We start from the raw sequence: 24991 nt of genomic DNA on the forward strand, positions 1-24991 counted from the left end.
GGAGGAGCAGGGGGAGGCGCGGGATAAAGGAGCAGCGGCCGGGCCGGGGCCGCTCCGGCGGGGTGGAGGCGGCGGCGGCAGCAGCAGCAGCAGCATCATGGCCGCGAAGTCGGACGGGCGGCTGAAGATGAAGAAGGGCGGCGAGGTGGCGTTCACGCCGCTGCAGAACTCGGAGCACTCGGGCTCGGTGCAGGGGCTGCCCGCCGGAGCGGGGCCGGGCGGCGGCGGCAGCGACGACGACGAGGCGCCCGGGGGCGGCTGCTGCAGCGGCAGCAGCAGCGGCGGCGGGGACGGCTCGGGCGGCGGCTCCCGCTGCTGCTGCGGCGGCGGAGGCGGCGGCGGCGGCGGGGGCCCGCGGGGCTCGGGCGGGGGCTCGTCGTCGCTGTGCCTGCGGCTGGGCCGGGAGCAGCGGCGCTACTCGCTGTGGGACTGCCTCTGGATCCTGGCCGCCGTGGCCGTGTACTTCGCGGACGTGGGCACCGACCTCTGGCTGGCGGTCGACTACTACGTGCGGGGCCAGCGCTGGTGGTTCGGCCTCACGCTCTTCTTCGTGCTGCTCGGCTCGCTCTCCGTGCAGGTCTTCAGCTTCCGCTGGTTCGCGCACGACTTCAGCACCGAGGACAGCGCCGCCGCCGCCGCCGCCTCCTCCTCGGCGGGGCACTGCCCGGCGGCCGAGAGCAAGCTCCTGGTGAGCAGCAGCTCGGCGCCCGCCGACATGGACGCCCCGCGCCCCGGCGCGCCGCAGAGGCAGGCGTCCAACGCCAGCAAGAGCAACGCCACCACGGCCACCAGCAGCAGCAACAGCAGCAGCAACGCCGCCAGCACCAGCCCCGGGGCCAGGGCCGGCCGGAGCAGGTCGGCGTCCTGCGCCTTCTGCATCTGGCTCCTCCAGTCCCTCATCCACATCTTGCAGCTCGGCCAGATCTGGAGGTAAGGGCTCTTCTCCCTGCCTGGCAGGCGCACGGGCAGCTCCTGCTGCGGGGGTCAGCCCCTCTCCCTGCCCTGGGTCATGCCATGGTAGAACGGGAGGCTGCAGTGCCCGAACCCACTCCCCCTTCCCCAGGAAGGTGTCCCCCTGGGTATTGCAGGGGTAATGTACCCTGACCCTGGCTCAGAAGCCTCCTCACACCAGCTCTGCCCTGTGTGCTTGGATGGGGGGAATCACGGCTACACCCACTCCACTGCTTGCTCTGGCCCTCTCCCAAAGGCTACCCAATGCCACCCATCCCTACTGCTTTTGACATGCTTGATATGAAGCCGCTGAATGTGACCACGGGGGTGAAAAGTCCTAGCCAGTGCTTGTTGCAAGGAGTTTGGGTGACGGTATCATCCCTCCTCCCAGCTTGGAGGGCGTTGGGGGTCTGTGATAGAAGGACCCCAGAAAAGGGGAGCGATGACAAGGAGGATGAGGCTTTCTAAATTTTCCTACTAGCGGGCTTCCAGGACTGCTGGGTAGGTGTTCCCTGATTCCCTGCCCTTGGCAAACAATCTCCTTGCACACAGATGACATCAAGCCACAATCTTAAAAAAAAAAAGACACTACTGGACTGAAGTTACCCCAAACTTTGTGGCAAAGGAGTCAAGTAGAAAAAGAGCGCGTTGCAGAAAATGTTCTGTAGGAGTCATATCTAGCTCTTTGGATATATGCACAATATTGGCCTGACGAGAGAACTTTTGGGAGAGCAAAGAGATTTTGCCTAGAATCTGTCCCTATGGCGGTGACATCCCATTGTTGTGCTGCCATGACACGTTTATTTATATCAGAGCTGTGCCCTAAATTGTTGGTCTTTTGTTTTGCTTTCAAATTATTATGTATTCTGGATGGTGAAGAAATGTTCCTTGAAACAAACTTCTAAACCATTTTTATCCTCACATTGTCCTATAATAATGTGTATTGTACGGGAAGGCCATACTAACTCAGTCTCTGGCAAGTATTGACTGAAAAAGGCATTCTGGTTAATTGATAAAAATAATATTTTCTAGACATTAGGATCAAGATTTTTAGAGTTTTAAGCTGAGAAAAATGGTTTGTGACTTGAACTGTCTTTAAACAACCTAGATTTGAGGATGCCTAGTGTTTTTGTGGTTGTATTTTCAAATAGTATTGTAGAATACAGAAGCCATGTTTCATACATATGGCAATTTACTGAAGCAACAGTTAAAATATTAAAGTTTCCCATTAGATCTGTGGAAGATCTTAATTTAAAAAAAATCTTCTGAACATGCTATTATTTAATATTTCCACTTTTTTTGTTTGGATTCGATACACTTCTTTTAATGTTCTGGAATTTTTAACTCCCATAATCCACCAATATTTTGGAACTGGGACAGTTTTTTATCATGTGCTCCAAAACAGTTTAAGTCTGGTTGTGGTACTTGCTGTAGAATCTGGTTATCTGCTGTATGAAAGTAGTAATAAATAACCTGCAGACTGTGAAGCTGCAAATATAAAGATGATGATGATGATGATGATTGCAGCCCTGTATTATTATAACAAATACTTTAAAATATGAAATATTATTTCTCATCAACTTTGTAGTGAAAATTATCCATAATTGCAAGTGTTGTCTCTATTAATTATGACAGGATAAGAAACAAATAGAATTTCTTACTAAGCAAAATGTTTCTTCAAAATTATTTGGGCAGACTTCATCCATTCAGATGAATTCGGGTTGAACTTAGGACTCCAAGTGAGATGCCTTCTAATTAATATTTAGCTGCAATCCTGCATATGCATGTGAGTAATTTTAAGCCCAAGTATTGCCATTAGTTTTAATGGCACTATTCTTATGTATAAAGATGTACCTATGTGTTTGTTTGTTTGGACTGGGGCCTTAGTAGGCATGATCTGATATTGTGTCATTTTAACATACTAAGAACACATTTCTTATCTCTTCCCCCTCCCCTTCCATGGACAAATGGCCCAGGTGACAGAAAGTAAGCAATTCAGTCACACACAGAGATGACAGGCTGTAGAGTGTCAAAACAGAGACCTTGCACCCCTCTGAGTGCCACAGAGCAGAGTCTCCCACAGCATCTTTCTGCACAGAAATATGCAAAAGGATAGGGTTTGCTGATTAGGGTGGGATATGGTCCATATTACATATTGGCACAGGCAGGGGTTGTTTGGGACTAATGATTCTTTAGCCACTTGATTTTTTTCATGAGTTGGAAACCCTTTTTTTCCAAGGTATTTGCTTTGGGCAAGAGTGATTAATCTTTTGTCCTTAATCTACTTGATCATCCTTTGCTGTTTTAAAACTCTTCTTCGTGCTTTGCATTTAATTCCGTAAACCCACCTGGGTATCAAACTCAGTAAGGCAATACCGGATCATTTATATTTTAGCATGCTATGTGCTCTTTGATCACCAAAATAGATCTTAACGAGGTCTATAGCTGTTTGTTTGTAACAATCCTATATATTTATCATAAGTCTAGTGATACTGTAGTCCATTCCATACATTTTTATAGTGGCTATTTATGATCAATAAGGCCAATCTTCATTTTCTTTCTGAATTAAACTGCATGTAACATAGGAGCCCTCATGGTTATATCCATGGGGAATAATTTATGCCAAAAGAGGCATGCTTGGACCCCATGCCTTTGATTGCTTCCCACTGAAGCTATGAGCCCAAAGTTGGTGTGCTACCTGGAAAATAAGCATATCATTTTGGAAAAGCAGATATGGCCAGTTCTAGAAGAAACTCCCTGAAACAAATTTTCTTCAGGTGGCATAGCAGCCTGAATGGACACTTTGTAACTGTTCAGAGTGATGGTAGATCTATGATAGAGATGGCTTGAATTCCATGATTGTACTAGTGCTTTCTCTGTGTTGAATGGCATGGTGCTATACCAAACATTGTGAGTCGTATTGGTTTTACAGATAGAGGCTTTGGCTGGAAATCTGTATTACCAGTTTTTCTCTTGGCTTAGGGATTTCCCTTTTTTGTTTTCACACTTGTTTTTTTTTTCCCTTGGTTCTGCCTGGTTAAATCTCCTTTAACTATTTATTTGTTTTTTTCAGCTCACACTCCTGGAGTAGCTGCCTACTTTCCAGGAACAGGGATGGCAATAATATTTTTCTATTTCTTTCTGCCAGCAAGGAGATTTGGCTGCTGGGGTTAGGTGGTGGTTGTTGTTGCTGTTTGGCTGGTCTTGACCATAAACAAAGGTGTAAACGTGGGTATAAGAAGTGTGTTTTCTATTTTGCTACCAGTGGTTTGAGACCAATGTTAATTGTAATTACATCGATTAATGGGTTCTGCTGCATTGGTTTAGCTCCTGTGGATGTATGAAACTAATGTTGAGGCAGACGGTAGGCTAGGGTGACATCTTAAAAATGAAGGTTCAGGGATGTGTGAGTTTTCATAGGCAACAACCTAGTTCACTCATGCACATCAACATGGGCCATTCATACAGGGGGACATGACATATTACACCTCCCAAAGCACACTGCTGGCAATAAGATTTGTATGCATTTGCATGCATCTGACAAAGTAGGTTGTTATTCATTTCTCCCTGAACCAGTTGGTGTCAATCTGCCACCCTGCCCTATCTTTAAACTAACCTGCCTGTCTTCAAACTAACATATCCACCCACCCACCTGTGTAACTCTTGAAGAGTTAATGATCCCAGATCATTAACCAGCTGTTTCATTCCTCTGCTGGAACTTCCATATCAAGGAGGTGGTGATCTCTTTAAGTGGAAAGAGGTTAGGAGAGATCCTTAAGTAACTAGGACCAGTCCCATACAAGGTGTTGAAAATACAGGAAGAAGTCTTGAACTGTGCCAAGAGATCAACAGGGAGCTTGCATAGTGAAAGGCAATGCACTCCTGATGACCTCTGTTGTTGAACTGGTGGGCTTTTGCATTTTGCTTAGTTCTGTAAGTACATCAGAGCATAGGTGTTTTTTCCTAAACTTAGAGAAATACAGTAGTTGAATATGGAAAGCAGATTTGAGCCCCACAGGATTGGGTGCAGTCTTTTGGCACCATTCTCGGACTTTCACTTATACCTCTATCCCCATGGAGAGGATTGGGTGCGTGCCATTGAGCTCTTGCATTTTGTGTCACATCAGGTTAATATGTCCCTTGCTGCATGCTATTATTTCCCTTGATACCAACAGTCCTCAAAAACCATGGACCTGCCAACTAATTGCAAGGAAGAGACTTATGAGAGGAGGAAATGGAACTTCCTTAGTAGCTGACCCAGCTTTATGAAATTTGTCTTCATAAGAGATCAGAAGGAGTACAAATCCTGTTACTGCCATGGTGCTCTGGGGAATGCAGTATGTGACATCCTCAATAGGAGTAGCCCATCTTTATGTGTATTCTAGTATAACAGGGCCTCCATAAATTTTGGGGCAGAGAAAATGTTTTCTTCCAATGTATTAGTTCTGTTATGCTGATTTCTGTATTTTTTTCTTAATATTACAACTAAGATTCATTGTTATTTAGAATAAATTATAAGCAAAGTGACTAAAACAATTACATTAGTTTTAATTAAAATACACTAATGGAAATTTAATGGGATCTCTAATGCTACATGGGGTATACTGTGAAAAGACCATTTAAAATTATTAATACAAAGCGTTACTAGAATGTAAGAAAAGTAGCACTGTATCAAATAAGTTAAAATTATTTATACAAAAAATCAGTTTTTTGAATGAAAAGTGTGGGCTTTATCACGCATTTTCCCAACTACTATGGTCTGAATCCTGCCATTTTGAAGGAGAAAACACACAAGTGAAAAAAAAAATAGTAACTATTTTTGGACTGCCTGATAAAACAGACCCTCAGTTACTATCTTGTTTAAGTTAGTATGATTGCTTGGCTGCAACTGAGGGCAGACACTAGATCTGCCTAGGTAGTTGACTTTAAAATATGTTCTGTTCAATGATTTTTTTATAACTTTTTCCTTTATTTTTAAATTCTGCTTGCGGAAAGAATATGTTTCCATATCCGTCTCATGTACTCTGTATGTTTGCTACAGGAAATAGCAGCAACTAGTTGTTTTCAGGTTCTGGGAAGCACAGTAGACAATGTTATTCCAAGGGTCTTTGTCTGGACTTATGTGAAAAAAGGATAACTGTTCTCTCCACTTGAACACTGGGAGGGAGGAAGCATCAAATGAGCAGTTGGGTGGAGGGCTCATTATTAAATCATTATCCCTTGAGTACCTCCTCTGAATATATAGAAATCTTGTCCTTCCATCCTAAATCCCCTTTCACACACTAAATGCTTCCTGTTTATCCCCATTTTTTAGTATCCTGTGAAAAAGTCAAAGGAGTTGGTGACTGGATGTCTGAGCTAATATTGTGCATTTGGCTTCAACATGGTTGGTGTTGTTCTCCCTAAGTGTTCATTGCAGTAGCTCTGAGCTGATATAGATAAAAGGACATTTACTTGAAGCAAGGAATGGGTCAGACAAAGGAGAGGAAACCAAGTTAATTGTTGGTGCTTTCTGATACCAGGCGTTCAATGCAGGCTTGTTCCATAAGGGAATGAGTTTCCTGATAAACCAGGATTATAAATTGACTTAGGAGAAGCTCTAGCATGTGACTGGTACTCCTAGGCCATATATACATGAAACACTTACTGCTCAATAGCTCGTTACTACTGTGCAATAATAGCTTGTTACTATTGCACAGTAGTGTCATGTGGCATGAACTGTGATACGATGCTGCTGTGCAGTAGTAACAAGCTACTGTGAAGTAGTAATGAGTTACTGTGCAGTCAGCATCACTAGGAATCCATACAGGGATGCTGCTGTGCAGTAACATTGGTTATTGTGCCGTCACTTAGTACTTCTGTGATAACTATGCAGTCAGTGTCTTATGTAGATGCAGCCCTAATGTCTGGGACAGAAAAGAGACAACCCCTTCCCATGGTCACTTAGCCAGCATAGGAGGGAATTAGGATGGGGTCTGAACAATAGGTTCAGGATGAATTACAGGGAATGGGGAGTAGATAGTAGCTTTATTAGCAGGTTAAGCTATCAGAAAAGAAACACTGAGAGAATTATTGCAGGTAGTTTCCAGATTGAGTTGAGCTCATACCATTGCAGCCTAATTAAATCACATTGCTTTCATTGTGTTCTTCTGAACACATGTCCAGAACAATCATAGTACATATAGTACTGTCTGCAGCACTGATAGTCTCAGAGAGATCATGTCTTTCCAGAGTATGTGTGAGAACATGGCCTTCTCAGTCCTACATGTATGTAAGGCAACTCTGGAGGGCAGACAGAGACACAGGCTGGCCTTTTTAATAGACAGTGGAAGAGCCCTCTGCAATTCTGCTCTCCTTTCTGCCTCTCTGTGCTCAGGATACCCGTCCAGGCAACTCTGTTTTCCCTACCTGGTCTGTTTAAATACTTACAGCATCCTCATCAATACGGAATGAAGGTGGTTCCTTTAATTTCCCAGAGGCTAAATAACCAGGTGCATTAAAAAAAAATCTTATCCCTTTTTCTTTTTTCCTACCTAGTTCTGAGAAAAGTTACGTTGAAAAAGTCATATAGTTCTGAAAGTAATAACATTTGCACTCTTTTGGGTCTCTTATGAAGACATATTTAATTGAAGTGGGTCAGCTGGTTCCTGCTCTCATGAGCCACATCCTGGCAACTGGATGAAAGTCCATGGTTTCCAAGGAATACAGCTACCAAGGGAAATAATGTCTGCTCTATATATGACCCATCATACTTCCTTTTCACATGTGCCCCTGAATAAGGATTGCATGATTAAATCTTGTCCTCTGTTCCAATAATATAGGTCAAGATAGTGAGGGCAATAACACTTTTTTCCCCAGATTTTTATCGTTTTAGTTTTTTTGTTTTTTTTACTATAGTAACAAGTCAGCAATGAATGTATCCCATATATATGCCCTCCACCATTGTGAGCAGTATGGGCAAAGACCATGAATTTGTAGTTATCAAGCAGTAGAAGTGAGGACTCCAAGTATGGCGCAGAAAGTGAACCAAGGTTTTGAGTGGGTGAAATTAAGGTATGGCACATGTTGATTTCCTAGCCTTTGTTTCTAAAGGCATGCCACATTCTGGGAACTATTGCAATCATCTCTTAAAGCTCTGCATGACTAATTCTGATTTGTTGTTTTTCCTCTTATATTTGACATGGTTAAAGGAAAACTCAGTCTAGTTTGCTTAGCCAGCAGTTTGGAGGTTCAAAAGATATAGGGGAATGGAAAGACACAGGGAAAGACCTCATCAGCAAGAGTAACCTGTGAATTGTGTATGAAAATAAGGGACCTTAAACTGTTTTTATTTATTGAGCTTCATAACAGCTTGTCACAAAGAGTAATGGCATTGTACCTCACAGCGATGCAAGAAATGAAACAAACAGCAAGCATCATATTAATTGTCTTTCTAAACAACATTCTCTCTCCTCCATCACACTGAATTAAAGATCCTTTGATCATGCAGGCCACTGTTCATATCATGGCAGCACTAGTGAAGCTAAAAGGCCTACTGGGACACTAGTCCAAGGCACTGAGTTGGCGAGGGTATGTAAACATACCAGCTGCTACCCTACTGGCCCAGCCACTGCTGCTGCTATCAGCAGTGCAGCTACTGACACTGCCTCAGGTGAGCTGCCCACTGTTGTCCAGGGCACAGAAATGCCCAAGTTCATCTCTGCATGGGAGTATGATGGGCCTGTTAGAGTTGACTCTCTCTGTGTATATAATTAAAAGTAAGCACAAAACTAGTTTATTTTTACAGATGTATAAAAGTGCTCTTTAAAACACACACAATCCCAGATCCAAGGGGTGTGTCTACATGTGCAATTTGTGCACATAAATAAACTCCAGAGTTTATTGTTCCAGAGTTTTTTGCTCCAGGGTGTGCCTTTTGAATGTGTGCCTTGGATCAATTCACTCAGGAGCAATAAGCAGCTCCAGTTGGCAGGGGACCCTGGGAGCCAGCTACCAGCCCAGGACTGCTCGAACTGGTCCCAGCGTACTGCAGATGGGCTGGCTGGGGCATGAGGGTACTTCAGCATGGAGCTAGGTGGCAGACAGCCTGCGCACTGAAGCACCCTTATACCTCAGCCAGCAAGGACAGCATCTACACATGTATTGCTGTGCATGAAAATTCTCTGCAGCAGAGTAGTACTTGTATTTACAAGTACTACCTGGTTGGAGAGTTTATTAGTTTCCTGCATCCTAATACGGGCACATGTGTATATGCTGAGACATTACTCTGGAACTGATTAATTACCTCCACAGTAAAACACCTCGTGTAGATGCACCCAAGGAGCATTTGCTTATAATACCTGGTCAGCAGAAATCTGTTTTAAATATGAAGTCATTGGCTCAAATGCTTGGATGGCTGATACCCATGCATCAAGGAAGAACATTACAAGAAAGAACAAATTTAGGTAGCTGGGAGTTAAAATAAATTATTCTATAAGTTCCAGGGAATAATATGTTCTGTGAGGCTAAGTATAGACCGTCAGAAAGCCCAAGGTTGAATCATTCAGTATCTGCAAGTTAATCTAAGCTGTGTAATTTGAACTGATAAAGTCTACAGGCATTCGTTTTTGATTCTGGAAATGCTACCACATGCTTCCAGTGACCCAGGTCAGAAGCCAGGGGTTGTTAGAGCACATCTCCTGACTCAGCTGCAGCAGACAGCTTGGGCCAAAGCTAGTTCTCCCACTCTGTGAGGCAGGGCTCGCAGGCCTGGTGTAAAGCATCCTGGGATGCTAGGGGACTGTGAGTTAACATGAATCTGGAAAGTACATGGGACAGAAGTTCAATAAAGTGATTTAACCTAAATCAGTATAGTCTGATACTACAGCCATCCAGGTTTATCATAAACCATTGGCCATCTTGAAAGTGGTTTATGTGCACTGAAATTCTGGGCTAGGTACAGAATATCAAAAAGCTAGAGGCTGAATTGATTTGGTCTTTGCAGGTTAGTCTAAATTGCACAGATTAAATTGAAACAGAAGTAAACAGACATTTACCTTTGATTCAGGTAATGCAGCAACATGCCTGTAGTGGCTCAGGCCAGAAGCTGAGGGGCACTATACCATGGCTCTCCAGCCCTGTGTTGTCCTCTTCCTGCTGCCCCCAAGGTCTCTGGGATTTACAGTCAGGAATTACAACAGCAGGAATCTCCAGGGTTACTCATCATATCCTCTTCCTGCTTCCAGGTGCCTCTGGGATTTGTAGTCCACAGTTGCAGCCAGGAGTAAGCTTGAGCAAGGGAAGGGCACCTCCTTGGCCCCAGATCTCAGCTGGGGTTTGCCTGGGGCAGGTCTGTCCCCACCACCACCACCACCACCCTGTAGACTAGGCTGCATGCCCAGCTGGGTTTGCCCCTCCACCTCCTTGTCAGCCAGCCTTCACTGCTCCAGCTGGAGAGTAGAGGGCCTGGGCCAGCCCTGCTCCCTAGAGCAAACAGCCCAGCCCAGCCCAGGGCTGGCAAACATGCTGGGGGACTGTGATTTAACTTGAATAAGGAAGGGGGTTCTGGGACAGAAGTGTCATGAACTGGTTTGACCCAAATCAGTTAAGTCTGATACTGCCTTCCACTAGCTTTATCTTAAACCAGTTTCAGCCATTTTGAAACGGGTTTATGTGCATTGAGCTTCTCAGATTCATAGATTGTAAGGCCGTAAGGGACCTTGGAAGATCATTGGGTCCAGCCCCCCTGCACCTAGCAGGAAAGATAACTGGGGATCAGGTGACCCCAGCAAAGTGACTGTCTAGTCTCCTCTTGAAGATTTTTAGGGTAGGTGATTGCACCACCTCTGGAGGCAGCTTATTCTATAGTCTGGACACCCTGACTGTGAAGAAGTTTTTCCTAATCGATCTTCCAGGAGTTTCTGCCATAAACCTCTGTTCTGTTCTGGTTTAAACCAGTTTCTGATTATTTAAACTTGTATATGTGTAACTTCTGTCCCTAGCCCCGTTGTGTTACTGACTTGAACTGGTTTCCACTCACTTATATCAGGTTATGGGTAATTTCTGTACCTAGCCTGAGGGAGACAATACTAAGTAGTTAGTATTGTCTTACCTCACCACAGTTTGCTACTGTAGTATGTTTTAGGTCCTCTTAGAAACTTTAGGTGCATTGTGAACCAAACTGTGGTGATGTGAAAAACAGAGGTTTGTACTAGTGAAGACTGCAAGAGGAAAGGAATGCAAACTCTTCCACAAATTGAGATAGGAAGCACACTACTGCTAGTTGCTAATCTATAAAAAATCCTTTCTTCTAAAGAATTAAATCTGTTTTGTGCACCTTACTAACAAAATATACAAAGAAACACATGTTTATCTCACTTTTTTCCTCTAGAAGAGAACCAGTTGGTATCATCTGCCTTGATCCCCCTTGGCCTACCCAGATAACTCATCGTTCAACTTAGGGAATCTTGAGAAACTGCATCATCATCCATATCTGATATAAAGGAAAAAAAGAGTGGAATGAACATAATCATACTGATGTAGTTCAAATGGCCTATCCAATTTTCGTGTACATTTACAGCAAGGAGTGACAGAATAAAGGTCCACAGTTTCTTATGCCTGGGGCTGGCCACAGTGGAGTTATATCAGATGAGGATCTGGCCTTCAGTGTTAGTCTTAGGATACATTTGGGGCATTTGGAAATCTAGAAAATGATACTATGAATGCTTTCTATATTTGGCCATAGATTTTTTATTTTTAAAGAAAATATAGGTATTTGGTTTCCTCCCCTTATAACTAAAGGAAAGTGTTCCCAAAATGTTTTTCTACCCCTTCTACATTAGGTGTTCTAGGAAGTTCTGCATTAAGCAAGTGATTAAAGGTCTGGTGCTTTGGCCAGTCAGGTGGAGAATTCATTGCCAGTCCCTAATCCAGTTAATATTTAAATGTTTTCTACCAAGTGGGACAGCCTCAACAAGGAGATCTTGAGACCATCGTATCTTAGACTACTGTATGGCATGAGGGTTAAGACTTTCTTCTAGGATGTGAGAAAAGTTAGTTTATGTCCCCTCAGGCAGAGAAGGAATTTGAAACTAGTTTTTATGTCTTGAGTGAGTCTCCTAATCCCTGAATTACTCAGGGGGTGGGGAGGCAGGGGGTTCCTTTCTTTCAAATCTAGCCTCCCCCAGTTTTGGTCAGCTGAAGTTATTTGACAACAACAGTTGGGAATTTACAAATAGTTTTAGGTTGACTCAAACCTCCTTTTTGTCAAATTAACTAATTACCAAAAAAATGCTCATTTCTATTTTAAATAATAGTTCTATTATTTCAACTGTGTGCAGTGTAAGAGTTAAGTGTAGTTAGATGGTCAGCAATTCCAACTGCCACAGGACATCATATTGAGATGTGATAACATCTCAATCTGACATTAACTTTCTCACTGTTTTGAAATCTGTCAGATAATTTGTCACATTCAGTCCAAATTCATGAGTCATAGTCATTTTCTAGACAAGATCATTGCATATCCTTCCCATCTGTCTCAGTACTCAGAAATCGTACAATTCAGAGATGCCATGTTTTGTCCAGTTCTTAGTTTAAGCTCTGTTGGTGTTTCCTATGTCATAATTGCTTATGGAATCGGATGAATTAACCGAATTGGAGAGGAAAGCCATCTCTCCACAGAGCAGGAGCAGAAAGGCCAACTGCTCTGTGAGGGAATTTATCTGTCCTAATCCATTTCTCCAGTTGTTAATCCATTAAACAGAATAAATATTACCATTCTTTTTTAGAGGTGGTGATAAGTAGATGAGTGATATGTTTTGTATTGCTTTTGAGGCATAAATACAAAGTGCCATTATGCCTGGTTTTTTTAATTTATTTATTTAAAGAATTGTTTTACCACAAGTAAAAGGAATGAGTTTTGCTATTCACCTACGCTGCATATAAAAATGCTGATAAGTGTTTTAGAAGAGATGCTGTATTTCAATAATTCAACATGCAGCTCCTTATAAGAAAACTTAGCACCTTTAATTTTCACCATTCTTTTTAAACACTAATACTTTTAACAGGCCAGATGGTTCAGTAACTGAACTTACTGTAGGTTGTAGGCACAAAGCTTCTTAACAACTGATGTCTGGGAGGACTTTGTACTTGGGTTTCCCTTGGAAGATGGAGGATGTATAGGATTTTAAAAGCACCTGTTTCACAGCATTCTGGTGTAAATACAGAAGTAGCTGTAAATAAATAACATAAATTCAAGAAAATGTTTCATGTCATAACTTCTTTTTAGATGCTTTATTCTTACTTCATAAAGTGAATTTATGCACATAGGTTAATGGTGTGGGTAAAAACTACCTTCTTCAGTGTTACAGTGAAGGCTGTATTTACGGATGTAAGGTTAGTTTACATGTACAAATCTCTTTGGAAAGGAAAAAAGAATAATGAATCTTAAAATTAATTATGCTTTTAGATATTATCCTTGTTTGAGAATGCTTTGGAATACCTGCTCCGGAATTTACTTGGTAATTTAACTGAATACCCCATTTCTACCAAGGAGTTTCAGTCTGTAACCTTTGTCTATAAGGGCAGCTTTATAACAAAGATACGCAAGTTTCAACAAAATGAAAATTCCACTTTAATTTTATTTATGTAATACTAACTTTTTAATATCACTATTCCAATTAAGTTGCTTTTCATGTACAACAGGTCCATGGCAACAGTACAATAAACAGATTGCTGTGGTTTTTTTTAATTGGATACATCAATTTGACACTTTAAAAGAATTAAATAATATCTTTGTTTGTATTGTTTGTATGTCAAGGTCTAACAGGATTTTTTGTTGCTGCAGAAGCATACTGAAAGAGTAGTACCAGTTTTGTCTATTGTAATCTAATTGTCAATTATGTACGTACCTTAACCAGGCAAACAGGGGGAGATATGGCAATCAAGCTGAAAACAAAAAAAGTGAAGAAAGAAAGAGTGTGAAAAGAGTTTGGGAACAGCAATGATGGGGGAGGGGGAGGAAAAAGGAGTTGCAAGGTTACCACCTGGTCCACAGGGAACAATGAATTAACTTCAGCCCATCTTCCCACTTACTGGCAGAAGAAAGGTTAAATAATTGCATCGTTTCATAGTTTGTAGGGTTGGAAGGGACCTGAGCAGATCATCAAGTCTGACCCCCTGCCATGGCAGGAAAGAGTACTGGGGTCAAATGACCCCAGCAAGGTGATTGTCAAGCCTTGTCTTAAAGACCCCCAAATAGTGTCTGACTTCTACTTGGGTTTCCTTTGGAAGATGGAGTGTACACTATCATTTTGTAAATTTTCAGATAGAGCTACAATGACTCTTGTGTGTTACATATTATATTAGGTAATGGATACAAAATTCTGGTAGCACATATTGCAAATTTGTAGATACATTCTAATTTAATATTGCCTTATGATCCCTAATTGCTGTGCTTTTGTATGTATATAATGTATAAACTGCAACTTAGGTGGAAATGCACTTTTTCTCCAGGTAAATATTCCTAAACTAGCAAAGTGCCTGTCAAGAATGACAGGTGGGCGGCAGGGACAGAGCACTGCCACCCACCACCCTGCGCTCCCACCACTTCTCATCTGGCTGTGCACTAACCCGCCCCCTCCCATTCCGTGTCCGGCCCCATGCACACCCCCCCCATGCCTGACATACACACCCAGCCACATGCCACATACACACACACACCCAGCTACATGCCACAACAACCCAGCCACACACATACACCCACCCATACAGCCACACCCACACCCACCACCCAGCTACACCCACCCACTGAGCCACAAACAACCACCCACACACCCAACCACACCCAAACCCACCCAGCCACATGCTACACACACACCCATCCACCCACATGCCACACTCACCCACTCCCATCCACCTGCCACACCCACCCAGCCACACGCCATACACACCCAGCCACACACCATACACACACTCAGCAACACCACACACACACAGACACGCCCACCCAGCCACATGCCACACCCACCCAGCCACACATACACCCACATCTACCCATCCACATGCTACACACACATACCCAGCCACACCCATCCAGCCACAGGCCATGCACACATACACTCACTCACCCAGCAACATGCCACCCACTCACCACCTTGCCACATACCCACCCAGCCACTTGCCACACACAGCCAGCCACATGCCACACACAGCCAGCCACAGACACACCCACGTACCCACCAGCATGCTCCATCCTCCCACACACCCCGCTGCCCACAGCTAATGGGTGCTCCCAACATGGGGAGGGGTGTGGCGCGTAGCTACAGAGTGCTGCACGAGGAGCATGCACAGGGGATACACTCTGCCCCACAGCCATGTGCTGCATTTGGCAGGCACTGCCTGTGCACCCCTGTCATCTCCCCTCATGGCACCCTGCAGAGGTGCACCCCCTTCCACCGCATGGCCGTGTGCCACTCCCACCCCCCTAAGGTCACAACTCATGGTCCCCATGGCGTCAAGCCACACCCCTGCACAGCCAGTCCCCACAGTGGGGAGCATAGCCTGGCCCTGCACCCTCGGCCCCCATCTCCACCTCCGTCTGTCTGTCTGTCTGTCCTAATGCTCTGGGCCATGCATGCTCAGTTTGCCTGAAGCATTATGGATAGACAGATGGAAGTGGTAAGGCTTTTATTATAGTAGAATTTATTTTAAAACAATAGCTAGTTTCACTATGCTATGTCAGTAGTTTTGTTGTCATTTGTTTTTTCTGATAATGAAGTCAGGATATAATTGGTCTGTTCAATATGTTGATAGTATTGGTAGAAATTGGCAAAATTAATCAGTAGGTGTGGCTATTGCCATCAATTTTGGGTGATTTGAAAGCCCCATCTGGAGTAAATGAAGCTATAATATTCTGTGGGCACTTTAAAGAAAGTTTTGCAGCCAGTGATTTGATAGTAAAGGTAGCTTCTTCTAAACAATTTAAATTTTTTTTGTTTAAAAAGCTAATTTAGTAGAAATCCAAAGTGCCTGCCTAACTACTCAATGAAAATAAAATGTTCTGTCCATCCATAAACAACATATATCATTTGCAGTGCTGAAACAAGCATTATTAACATTGGCCAACTAAGGAGATTTCAACCAAGGCCCGAAGGATGAATCAATAGGAAAAAGGAATATGTCCTCCGTTATGCTCTACTGTCAATAACTCTAGGATCCCTAGTATTTCTACAAAGATAGACCCTAGTTTCTAAGAAACTAAACTGAGGTCAGCCCGTGTTTTAGGTCCACTTAACTCTCTTGGTACCAATTTTTTCCAGCAATACCAACTTGGTAGTCAACATACAAATAAAGGCATACATTGTACCAGTCCTCAGATTATCTAGTGCTTGAGTAGCTGCTAGTTTTAGTGCATATTTTTAGGGAACAATCACTGGTCAAAAACCATTTCTCCCCCCTGATGAAAATTTGAGCAAGAACACCTCGTTTGACTATTTTGGCTTTCTGTAATAAATTTCAAAGTAATTTAATTTTTTTCCATTCACTTGTTTTCTAAAAAAACCCCAAACAAAAGATCTTGACATTTAAAAAGGCAAAACAAATTATTGTTAATTGAATTTATTTTTCCCTGAAGGGGAGAGGTGGTGCCAGCATGAAGGGCTGCCAGTAAGATGACTGCTGCTCCCACCCTTTGCCACTGATTAACTGAGAGGACTGCTTATTGTGCAGCCCTGCCTCTCCCCACCAATCAGCAGTGAGGGGTGGGGCTGAATGCTGGAAAGCCCTCTCAGCCAATCAGTAGCAAGCGGCAGGGTCACCAGGGCCCCTCAGCCAACCAGAGGCATGGAGAGCCTCACCACAATAAGCCCTCATAAATGGTAGTTGGCCCTGTAATCTGCCCATGAAATCTAATGGCTGCTACCTCAAGTTTGGTAAACCCCTACTCATATGGACTTTCCAACATCTCTCAGTTAAGGGTTGGTTTATGCCCTGAAGAAGGAAGGACTGTACTCCATTTAATTTGTCCCATGAAATATAATGACTTTTCTTACTTGCCTTTGAAATCTTTTTTTTTCATTATCCCAATAATTGTGGCATTTTGCAGCATTTTATCCAATACTTCAATATGGTCAATGACAGGAACATAAAATACATGTGTATATTCAACTGCCTGTTTAACTAAAAGAAGTAAATTTAGACAATCTAAAACTAGCAGACAGTATAAAAGAGACAAAAAGTTTTTTTCCTGTTTTGTCAATCTTTCCTTATTATAAATGTGGTGGAGCATAATCAGGGTGCTTGCCACTTTGTGTCTTGCTGCAGGCTAGCACTTTTGGTGCTCTGTTGCTTTAAGGGCTGAGAGCAGGCAGCTGGCAGGTGCAGGCCAGCCCTGATGAGGTGGCCATTTTAGATCCTGGCTCTCTGGGCTGAGGCAGCAGTTTGCTGCAAGCAGCCCAAAGAGCAATAACACCCAGCTAAGTTGCTGCTCACAGAACACCTTGGTGGTAAGAGAGGAACTATGGGGATGACAGGAGGTTCCTACAGACCCAGTGGGGTCCAGCGCCCCAGGAAGAAGGTTTTGGCCTAGTTAGAAGAAGGGCCAGCTTAAGCATGGGGCTAACAGTTGGTAGGCCTACAAGGAGACCAGGCAAGCCCCAAAGTTAAAGAGGGCTCTCTGGTGGTACCCAGGAGGGACCCCTCTCTGGAGTATGGGCATCAGCAGCTGCTAGGTTGACTCTCTGATCCTTTGCACTGGTCAATTGAAGAGGTCCAGGGCCTCAGGATAATTAAGCCCAAAGCGAGGGGCAGGCCAGGGCCACTGTGAGCTATCTGGCACCCTGACTGGCCTGGAGGTGGGGCCATAGTCTGTAAATGCTGAAAGTCCCTTCACTGTGGGGGGTGTCACAGCTGAAGAGGGTAGGAGTCAACCAGTATTCAGGCTGTTATAAGATCAGAATGGGGCCAGAGTGAGAGATGGATCCAATGAGAGAACCCAAGGACAGTATGCAGGAGTCCCAATGAGGGAGCTAGACATGAGAAGGTAGGCCTGCTTTGTTCTGGGTAAGACCTAAAACTGCACCCTGCCAAAGAAGAGTGGTCTGGTGGCCTGTCCATGTCCCCATCATCCAGTGGGTCATTAAGACCGGAGGGTAGCAGGGCCAGGCATGCCTCTGGGAGAGGCACTTGAGCCCATGGGGGTAGTAAGACCCCAGTGGTAGTGAGGCCAGATACGTTCACCTTAAAAGGCACCTCAGCCCGTAATGTAGTGGGCCAGGCACACCTAGGCAGAGACATCTGAGCCCATGAGTGTGTAAGAGCCTGAGTGAGTACTGGGACCAGGCATGCCTAGGCAGAGGTACCTGAGCCTGTGAAGGTTAAAGACCCTGAGGCCCCAGTATAGGGGTGGAGTATGGGCCCCAGCAAGGGGGACAGAGTAGGTACCCCAGTGAAGGGGCGGAGAGCATGGGGTTAGAAGCCAGAGATTGGCAGAGTGCCCATAGGGTGAATGAGTTGAGGCCCCAGAGAAGAGGCAGTTAGGCCAGGTAAGTCCTCAGATGCCTGAGGCTGCAAGTGGGCCTGAGGCTGAGTGGGCAAGCAATTGGCTGTAGTCAAAGAGAAAGAGTTATGAGTTACACAGTGAGGGACCTGGGCCAGAGCTCCATCCAGGGCCAGGCAAATTGGCTGGTTCCCATTCAGATGAGGGTTGCCAGAGAGGCCTGAGAGGCTGTGCCAGGGCTGGTGAAGCAGTACATGTAGGCAACCCTAATAACCTATGGGAGCTACTCGAAGGAGCAGGGCTGGCTGAGTGTGGCCCTGTATGGGGCAGCATGTGACAGGCCCTCTGAGAGTGGACGGAGTGTGAGAGACCTGATGAGAGGTGGAATGAGTGAGGCCCGTTGGGACAGAGCGAAAGGAAGCATGTGTGAGTAAAAAGCAACTCAAGGATGCCATCTGTGAGGCATGAGACACAGTAAGGGAAGTTTGAAGTCATGTGTACACCTCTAGACATCCGGGTCTTAAAATGGGCAGCTTCCCACTTATCAAAACACCATTTTTCATTACATAAAAGGCATGGCAGGTGAGAGAGGGCAGACTGCCCTAGACAGGTGGGCGGGCCAGTACTGTGCCTGGGCCTGGGAGATTGCCCCCTGTCACATAAACCATTATTGTTAAGAACAGAGATGGGGGAATACTTTGTGTCATTTAGCATTTACAAGTTTTTCCCCTCCTGTTGGTGCAAAACATAGTTCATTGGACAGATTTTTTTTTAAAGGGCCTGGGTCCTCATTTCTCATTTTGCATTGTTTTTGGCTTTAAAATGCACAGTTCACCTTTTCCTTTCTGATGGATTGGTAGATTGAGAAAGTCAATGTTTCATCAAAATATGATGCATTATTTTGGGGCTGAAAGAAAAGAGATAGACTGTTATGACCTCAGTTCCCAAACTGTCTGCATTCTACTCCAGTGTTGCACTCCTGGTTCTGGCACAGACTTGCTCAAGGCCAGAGGAAATTATTTAAGGCAGAGTTTGCTGTGCCAGTTATACTGGTCGCCGCAGCTTTTGCATTCGTATTATGAAACACTTGACTTGCAAGGATGCAGATTAAGTTCCAATGGAGTTTGCTCAATGTCTATTATTTTTTAAAGGAAAAAGGTCATAATTAGCCTTTAAATGGGCACTCAAATAGTGGCCAGTTCTTAAAAAAATATGTTGCCTCTCTGCCCTTTTAAACTAAATTGTCTCACTTTAGCTGTCTGTACAATGAAGATAATACTTTAGAAGGATGTTATGAAGCCTAATTCTTTACTTTTAGTAAAATGCCTTGAGATATTTAGTTAAAGTACTTGGAATGCAAGGCATTAATATCAAATTATTTTAAGTGCATTATATAACATCCTTTAAGTTAAACACATATTCAGAAACCCAGTGTCTCTGTGTATTATATTACTGGGACTTTAAAGCAAAAGTTAAAAAAAATATGTCACTAAAATTTCATAAGCAACTGGTAACAGGGATTAGGGTCTCTTTTTCACATATCAGATGTAATTTCATCAACTTCATTTGAAATAATCCAAGAACTTCACTTTTGTTTTTTGAAAACAGTGGAGTATTTATGGGTGATGGTAATAAATGGGGTTTCTTTCAGATTTCTCATTAACATTTACAGAGATAATGGTGAAAACTAGATTTAATAAAGGATTATTGGAAAAAGCATGACCATAAACAAAGTTCATAGTATATAAGGGAAAGATGCACTGTAAGTAAAGACTGGGCAATTAAAAAAGATTTACCTAACTGAAGCCAAATACAGTACAGAGGATAATTAATGAGGCTGAGACTGCTCAATAATAACCACTTTGAACTTTAACAATAGTGCATTAATGCATGTGTCAGAAGGAGGGATTACATTTACAGTCAACAACCATTTGCTAGGAATTTTTACTACATAGGTTAATTAGGAACTCATGATAATAGAGTATGCTGATTAACTTACTGAACTGAGGGCTACACTTGGTACTTAAGTAAGCCATTCATTTTTTCCCAATGTTGTTCGTGTCTTTTTTTTTTTTTTAGAAACCTTATTTAGATGCATGCCTTTCCCCCCCAATTTATCCTCACTCCATATGGGTCACTCCTATATCATCTGTTCTGTATAATAACCAGATCAACCTACAGAATTAAAGCAGTATTGATTGTCTAATGTGCATCTGTATTGGGTTAAATAAAGAGGGGCATTGAGAAACTAGAAGGAAAGGAGAAAGAAATGTCATCCACACTGATCCTTAAAGATTGTTATGGAGCAGTGGATGAGCTGTTGGCTCTGGGGCTGTTGCCTCACCCCCTAAAAGAAGCTGAAGTCCTGGAACTGAGAACTGAATAGAATGAGATGTTGACTTGCAAGAGAGGCACTTGCTAGGGAACTGTTCACATAAGTGTGGAGTTGATTCCAGCTTCACAGTGTCCTTTTAAGTGAAATCATTTTAAAGGTAGCACCGTCAGGCTGGACACTGTGTTCTGCTCCCTCACTCCCTCTGCTTGCTGGAGGTGTACCAATACATCAGCCTGATATCGGATTGGTACCGATCTGAAGAAAATGGGCTATATTGGATATCGGTCCTATGGGGCCAATAATTTGGCCAATAAATGCCCATGCTGTGTGCAGGCACAGCACAGAGCTGGCAGCATGGAGAGCTGCCTCCAGCTGGTAAGTCGGAAGGGGGGGGGAGGGGAGGGATGTGGGGGGTAACAGCAACACCCCCATGGTGAGGGAGAGGGAGGGGGCAGGCGCTATCTGGGGCGTATGGGACAGAGCCATGGCTCGTGGGGGGGGGGGGTGGCTCCCACCGCCGCTTGCACTCCGGGGGGGGGGCAGCGTGTGCCCCCAGGCCTGCGTGGTGCGGGGCGCGCCGCTGCTGCGGAGCGGAGCCGGAGTCAGCGCAGTGCAGCTCTTCTTGCTGGGGGCTGGGCTCATAGCAGGATCCGGCAGCGCTGGGAGCGGCTGCAGCTCCGCTCCCCCGGCTGAACGCGCCGCCTCCCCCCAGCACCGGGGAAAGCCGGGGCTGCTGCGGGGAGCGGAGCGGAGCGGAGCTGCCGCGCAACCGGGGGTGGCTGCAGCCGCCTCCCAGCGCCGCCCGAGCACGCGCCAGACCCAGCCCCTGGCAGGAAAAGCCCCGTGCAGGGCCGCCCCGGCCCGCACCACCGCCGCGCGCTGCCGGGGCGCCGGCACCAGCAGTAGCTGCCCCTCCCCCCATGAGCCGTGCCTCGGTCTCGTGCCCGCCCCGCCCCCAGCGCCTCCCTGGGCAGCACTTGCCCCTGCCCCTGCCCCGCCCCACCGCCGGGGTGTTGATCTGCCCCTCCCCCCTCCCCTTCTGGATTTACCACCTGGAGGCAGCTGTGTCAGATACTGGATTGGTATCAGCCGGTATAACTCCTTAAATATCGGCTATTGGCCCCCCAAATCTCTGTCGGTGCACTCCTACTGCTTACTACATAGAAATAGAGTTCTATTATCTAGTGTTGGCTGAGACAGAAGCAGGACGACCTTCTGGTTAAGATACTGAAGTTCTTGGGAGAGCTGGGTTAGCATCCTCGTCCTACCACAGACGTGCAGCATGTGACCTTAGGCAACTCTTTCTGTCTCGTTTCCTCATTCTGTAAAATAGGATAATGGATCATTTCCTCCCATCTGTCTGTCCTGTTTAAATTGATAGCTCTTTAAGGCAGGGATTTCTTACTGTGTGTTTTAACAGGCCCTAGCACAATGAGCTTCTAGATGCTAGTGTAATAGTTAAAATTTTGCTACTTACCATTTAAAAATACTGTTGTTTCTGAGTAACTGCATTTCCTAACTTGCTCTGAAACAGTATCCATGTCCAGTTCAGCCTAGCTCTGCACATTTGACTATTCCCATGCATGGATCCAGAGTTTCATAGAATCATAGAAGTCGGGTCGGAAGGGACTTTGTAGATCTTCAAGTCCAACCCCCCACCTGGGTGGGAGAAAAACTGGGATCAAATGAGTCCAGCCAGGTAGTCATCAAGCCTCTTCTTAAAGATCCCCAGGGTAGGAGCCAGCACCGCTTCCCTTGGAAGTTGGTTCCAGCTCCTAGCCGCCCTAACTGTGAAGTAGTTCTTACGGATGTTTAATCTAAACCTACTCTCCAATAATTTGTGTCCATTATTCCTTGTTATGCCGGGGGCGCTAGGGGAAACAGTGTCTCCCCCAAACCCTTCTGGTTCCCTCTAGTGAGTTTATAGACAGTCACCAGGTCCCCCCTCAGCCTTCCCTTGTGAAGGCTGAACAGGTTTAGGTCCCGCAGTCTTTCATTGTAGGGTCTGCCCTGTTGTCCCTGGATCATGCGGGTGGCCCTCCTCTGGACCCTTTCAATGTTGTCCACATCCCTCCTGAAATGGGGCACACAGAACTGGACGCAGTACTCCAGCTGTGGCCTGACCAGCATCACATAGAGGGGGAGGATCACCTCTGTGGCCCTACTTGAGATGCACCTGTGGATGCACAACAAGGTCCGGTTAGCCCTGCCAACCGTGACCTCGCATTGTCGGCCCATGTTCATCTTGGAGTCAATAATGACTCCAAGATCCCTTTCTGCCTCAGTGCTCTCAAGAAGGGAGTTTCCCATTCTATAAGTGTGCTGCTGGTTACTACTGCCCAAGTGCAGCACCCTGCTCTTGTCAGTATTGAAACTCATCCTGTTTATGTCAGCCCACTCCTGTAACCTATCCAGATCTTGCTGCAATCTTTCCCTACTAGCGTGCTCATCTCACCCCAAATTTTGGTATCATCAGCGAATTTAAACAGGTTGCATTTCACCCCATCGTCCAAATTGCTGATGAAGAAATTGAACAGCGCAGACTGTTTACTTAAGTGGGGTTACTTAAGCGCAGGTTAAGTTTACTTAAGTGGGGTGCGACACTGCCCCTGTGACCACACAGGAATGAGGGTGAGGCATGGCTGGAGACCCTGGGTCAGTGCGGGCACAAGGGAGCCCTGCAGGGAACAGGTACATGAAGGTGTGAGGGGGGATCTGCCCACTGCCCCCCTGCCAACACCACTGATGCTGTCCCTGACTGACCTGTGGATGGGGAGGCAGAGCCACTTCTCCACTCTGTCCTGGGAATATGGGGAATGGCTATATTTGGATATAGGGTTTGCTGGGGACACTTGCAGGAGCATGCAGTTTCCTCCTCACGGGCCTTGCTCCCTGATCACTTCCCTCTCCTTCCTAGTTTCCCACTCACTGGGAGCAGGAGCTAGAAGGAGAAACCTGCATGGTGCCATCACTGTCCCCAGCCAAGCCTGACTCCTTGCAGAGCCACTCCTTGCAGTATAGGGCAGGAGTGGCTCTGGAGTCACCTGGGGTAGGCTGCAGGAAGCAGGCACTGAAAGGAGGATCCTGTCCACTGCTGCCACTGTTCCCAGCTGAGCCTGGCACTCCACAAGGTCACAGCCTGTGGCTGGGGTGGGGTAGGAGTGGTTTCCTTGGTGCCCAGATCAGCTGGGGCCAGTGACAGAAGGTAGGGTACATCTGTGTCCACAGCACTGCACCCTACTTTCCCTGCACATGTGCCACAGCTATGCCTATACTTCCTAACTCATAATTACATACAAAGGACTGGGCAACACTGGACCCTTGCTAAACCAAATGGGACAGCTGACAACTGACACCCAGGAAAAAGCCAATCTGCTTAATGATTACTTTGCAGACTCTTCAGCCTGGAGAAACAAAGGCTTGGGGTGGGGCTTGGTGGCAGCCTATAAGTATATAAGGGGTGTGGCACCAGGAACTGGGAGAACATCGGTTCACCAGGGCACCCCAAGGGAAGACAAGGTCTAATGGTCACAAACTCCCAGAAGACCATTTTAGGCTGGACATAAGAAAAAACTTCTTTACCATCCAAGGCCCCAGAGTCTGGAATAGACTTCCCCCAGAAATGGTGTAAGTACCTACTCTGGACACCTTTAAGACCCGCTTGGATGTTTATGTTGCTGGTATCATTTGACCCCAGCAGACTTCCTGCACCTTCGGCAGGGGGCTGGACTTGATGATCTTACCAGGTGGTACTGTGCAGTCATTTAGTATTTGCTACACATGCCCCTGACTGTGTAGTCAGGGGCATGTGTAGACCTGCCCACAGAGTAGAATATTTTTGATTTCTATATCATATCAATTCTGTATTTTCACAAACAGTTAGCTGTACGGAATTTTGATCATTTGATACTTTAAAATGTCAGTATGAGTAAATACCAGGTGTTCTTAGATCCTTAGCATGGCTTATCTCCCCAATTTTTTATTTCATAACAATACCTGTACAGAAGAGAAGAAAGAATGGCCAGTTATTCCATGTAATAACTAGTAGAAATGATGTGGGAGTTTCTATTTAACTTTTACAACACACCATCAAAGTACTGTTAATAATTTTAAAAAGGTAATGGTCATTTCAGTTTCATTTGTGAATTCCATTTTGCCTTGTGAAATACCCAAGCTGATTTTTGCATTCTTGAGGTCTATTAGTGCAAATACTTGTGAAATGCTTTATTTTA

The 24991-nt window shown here is 45.1% G+C and overlaps 1 protein-coding gene across 1 annotated transcript in view; it reads left to right on the plus strand.

Annotated features, from left to right (window-relative positions):
• The window catches only part of XKR4 (XK related 4), a 319428-nt gene continuing 294437 nt past the window's right edge, over positions 1 to 24991 (plus strand). The window contains exon 1 of the mRNA XM_090037327.1: positions 1 to 930. Within this exon, the coding sequence (XP_089893453.1) occupies positions 98 to 930 (833 nt within the window). The 5' untranslated portion in view covers positions 1 to 97. The remainder of the gene's footprint in view (positions 931 to 24991) is intronic.

This window comes from Crocodylus siamensis, chromosome 3 (genome assembly GCF_052110815.1).
Source record: "Crocodylus siamensis isolate JL-2025a chromosome 3, ASM5211081v1, whole genome shotgun sequence".
Lineage (NCBI taxonomy): Eukaryota > Metazoa > Chordata > Crocodylia > Crocodylidae > Crocodylus > Crocodylus siamensis.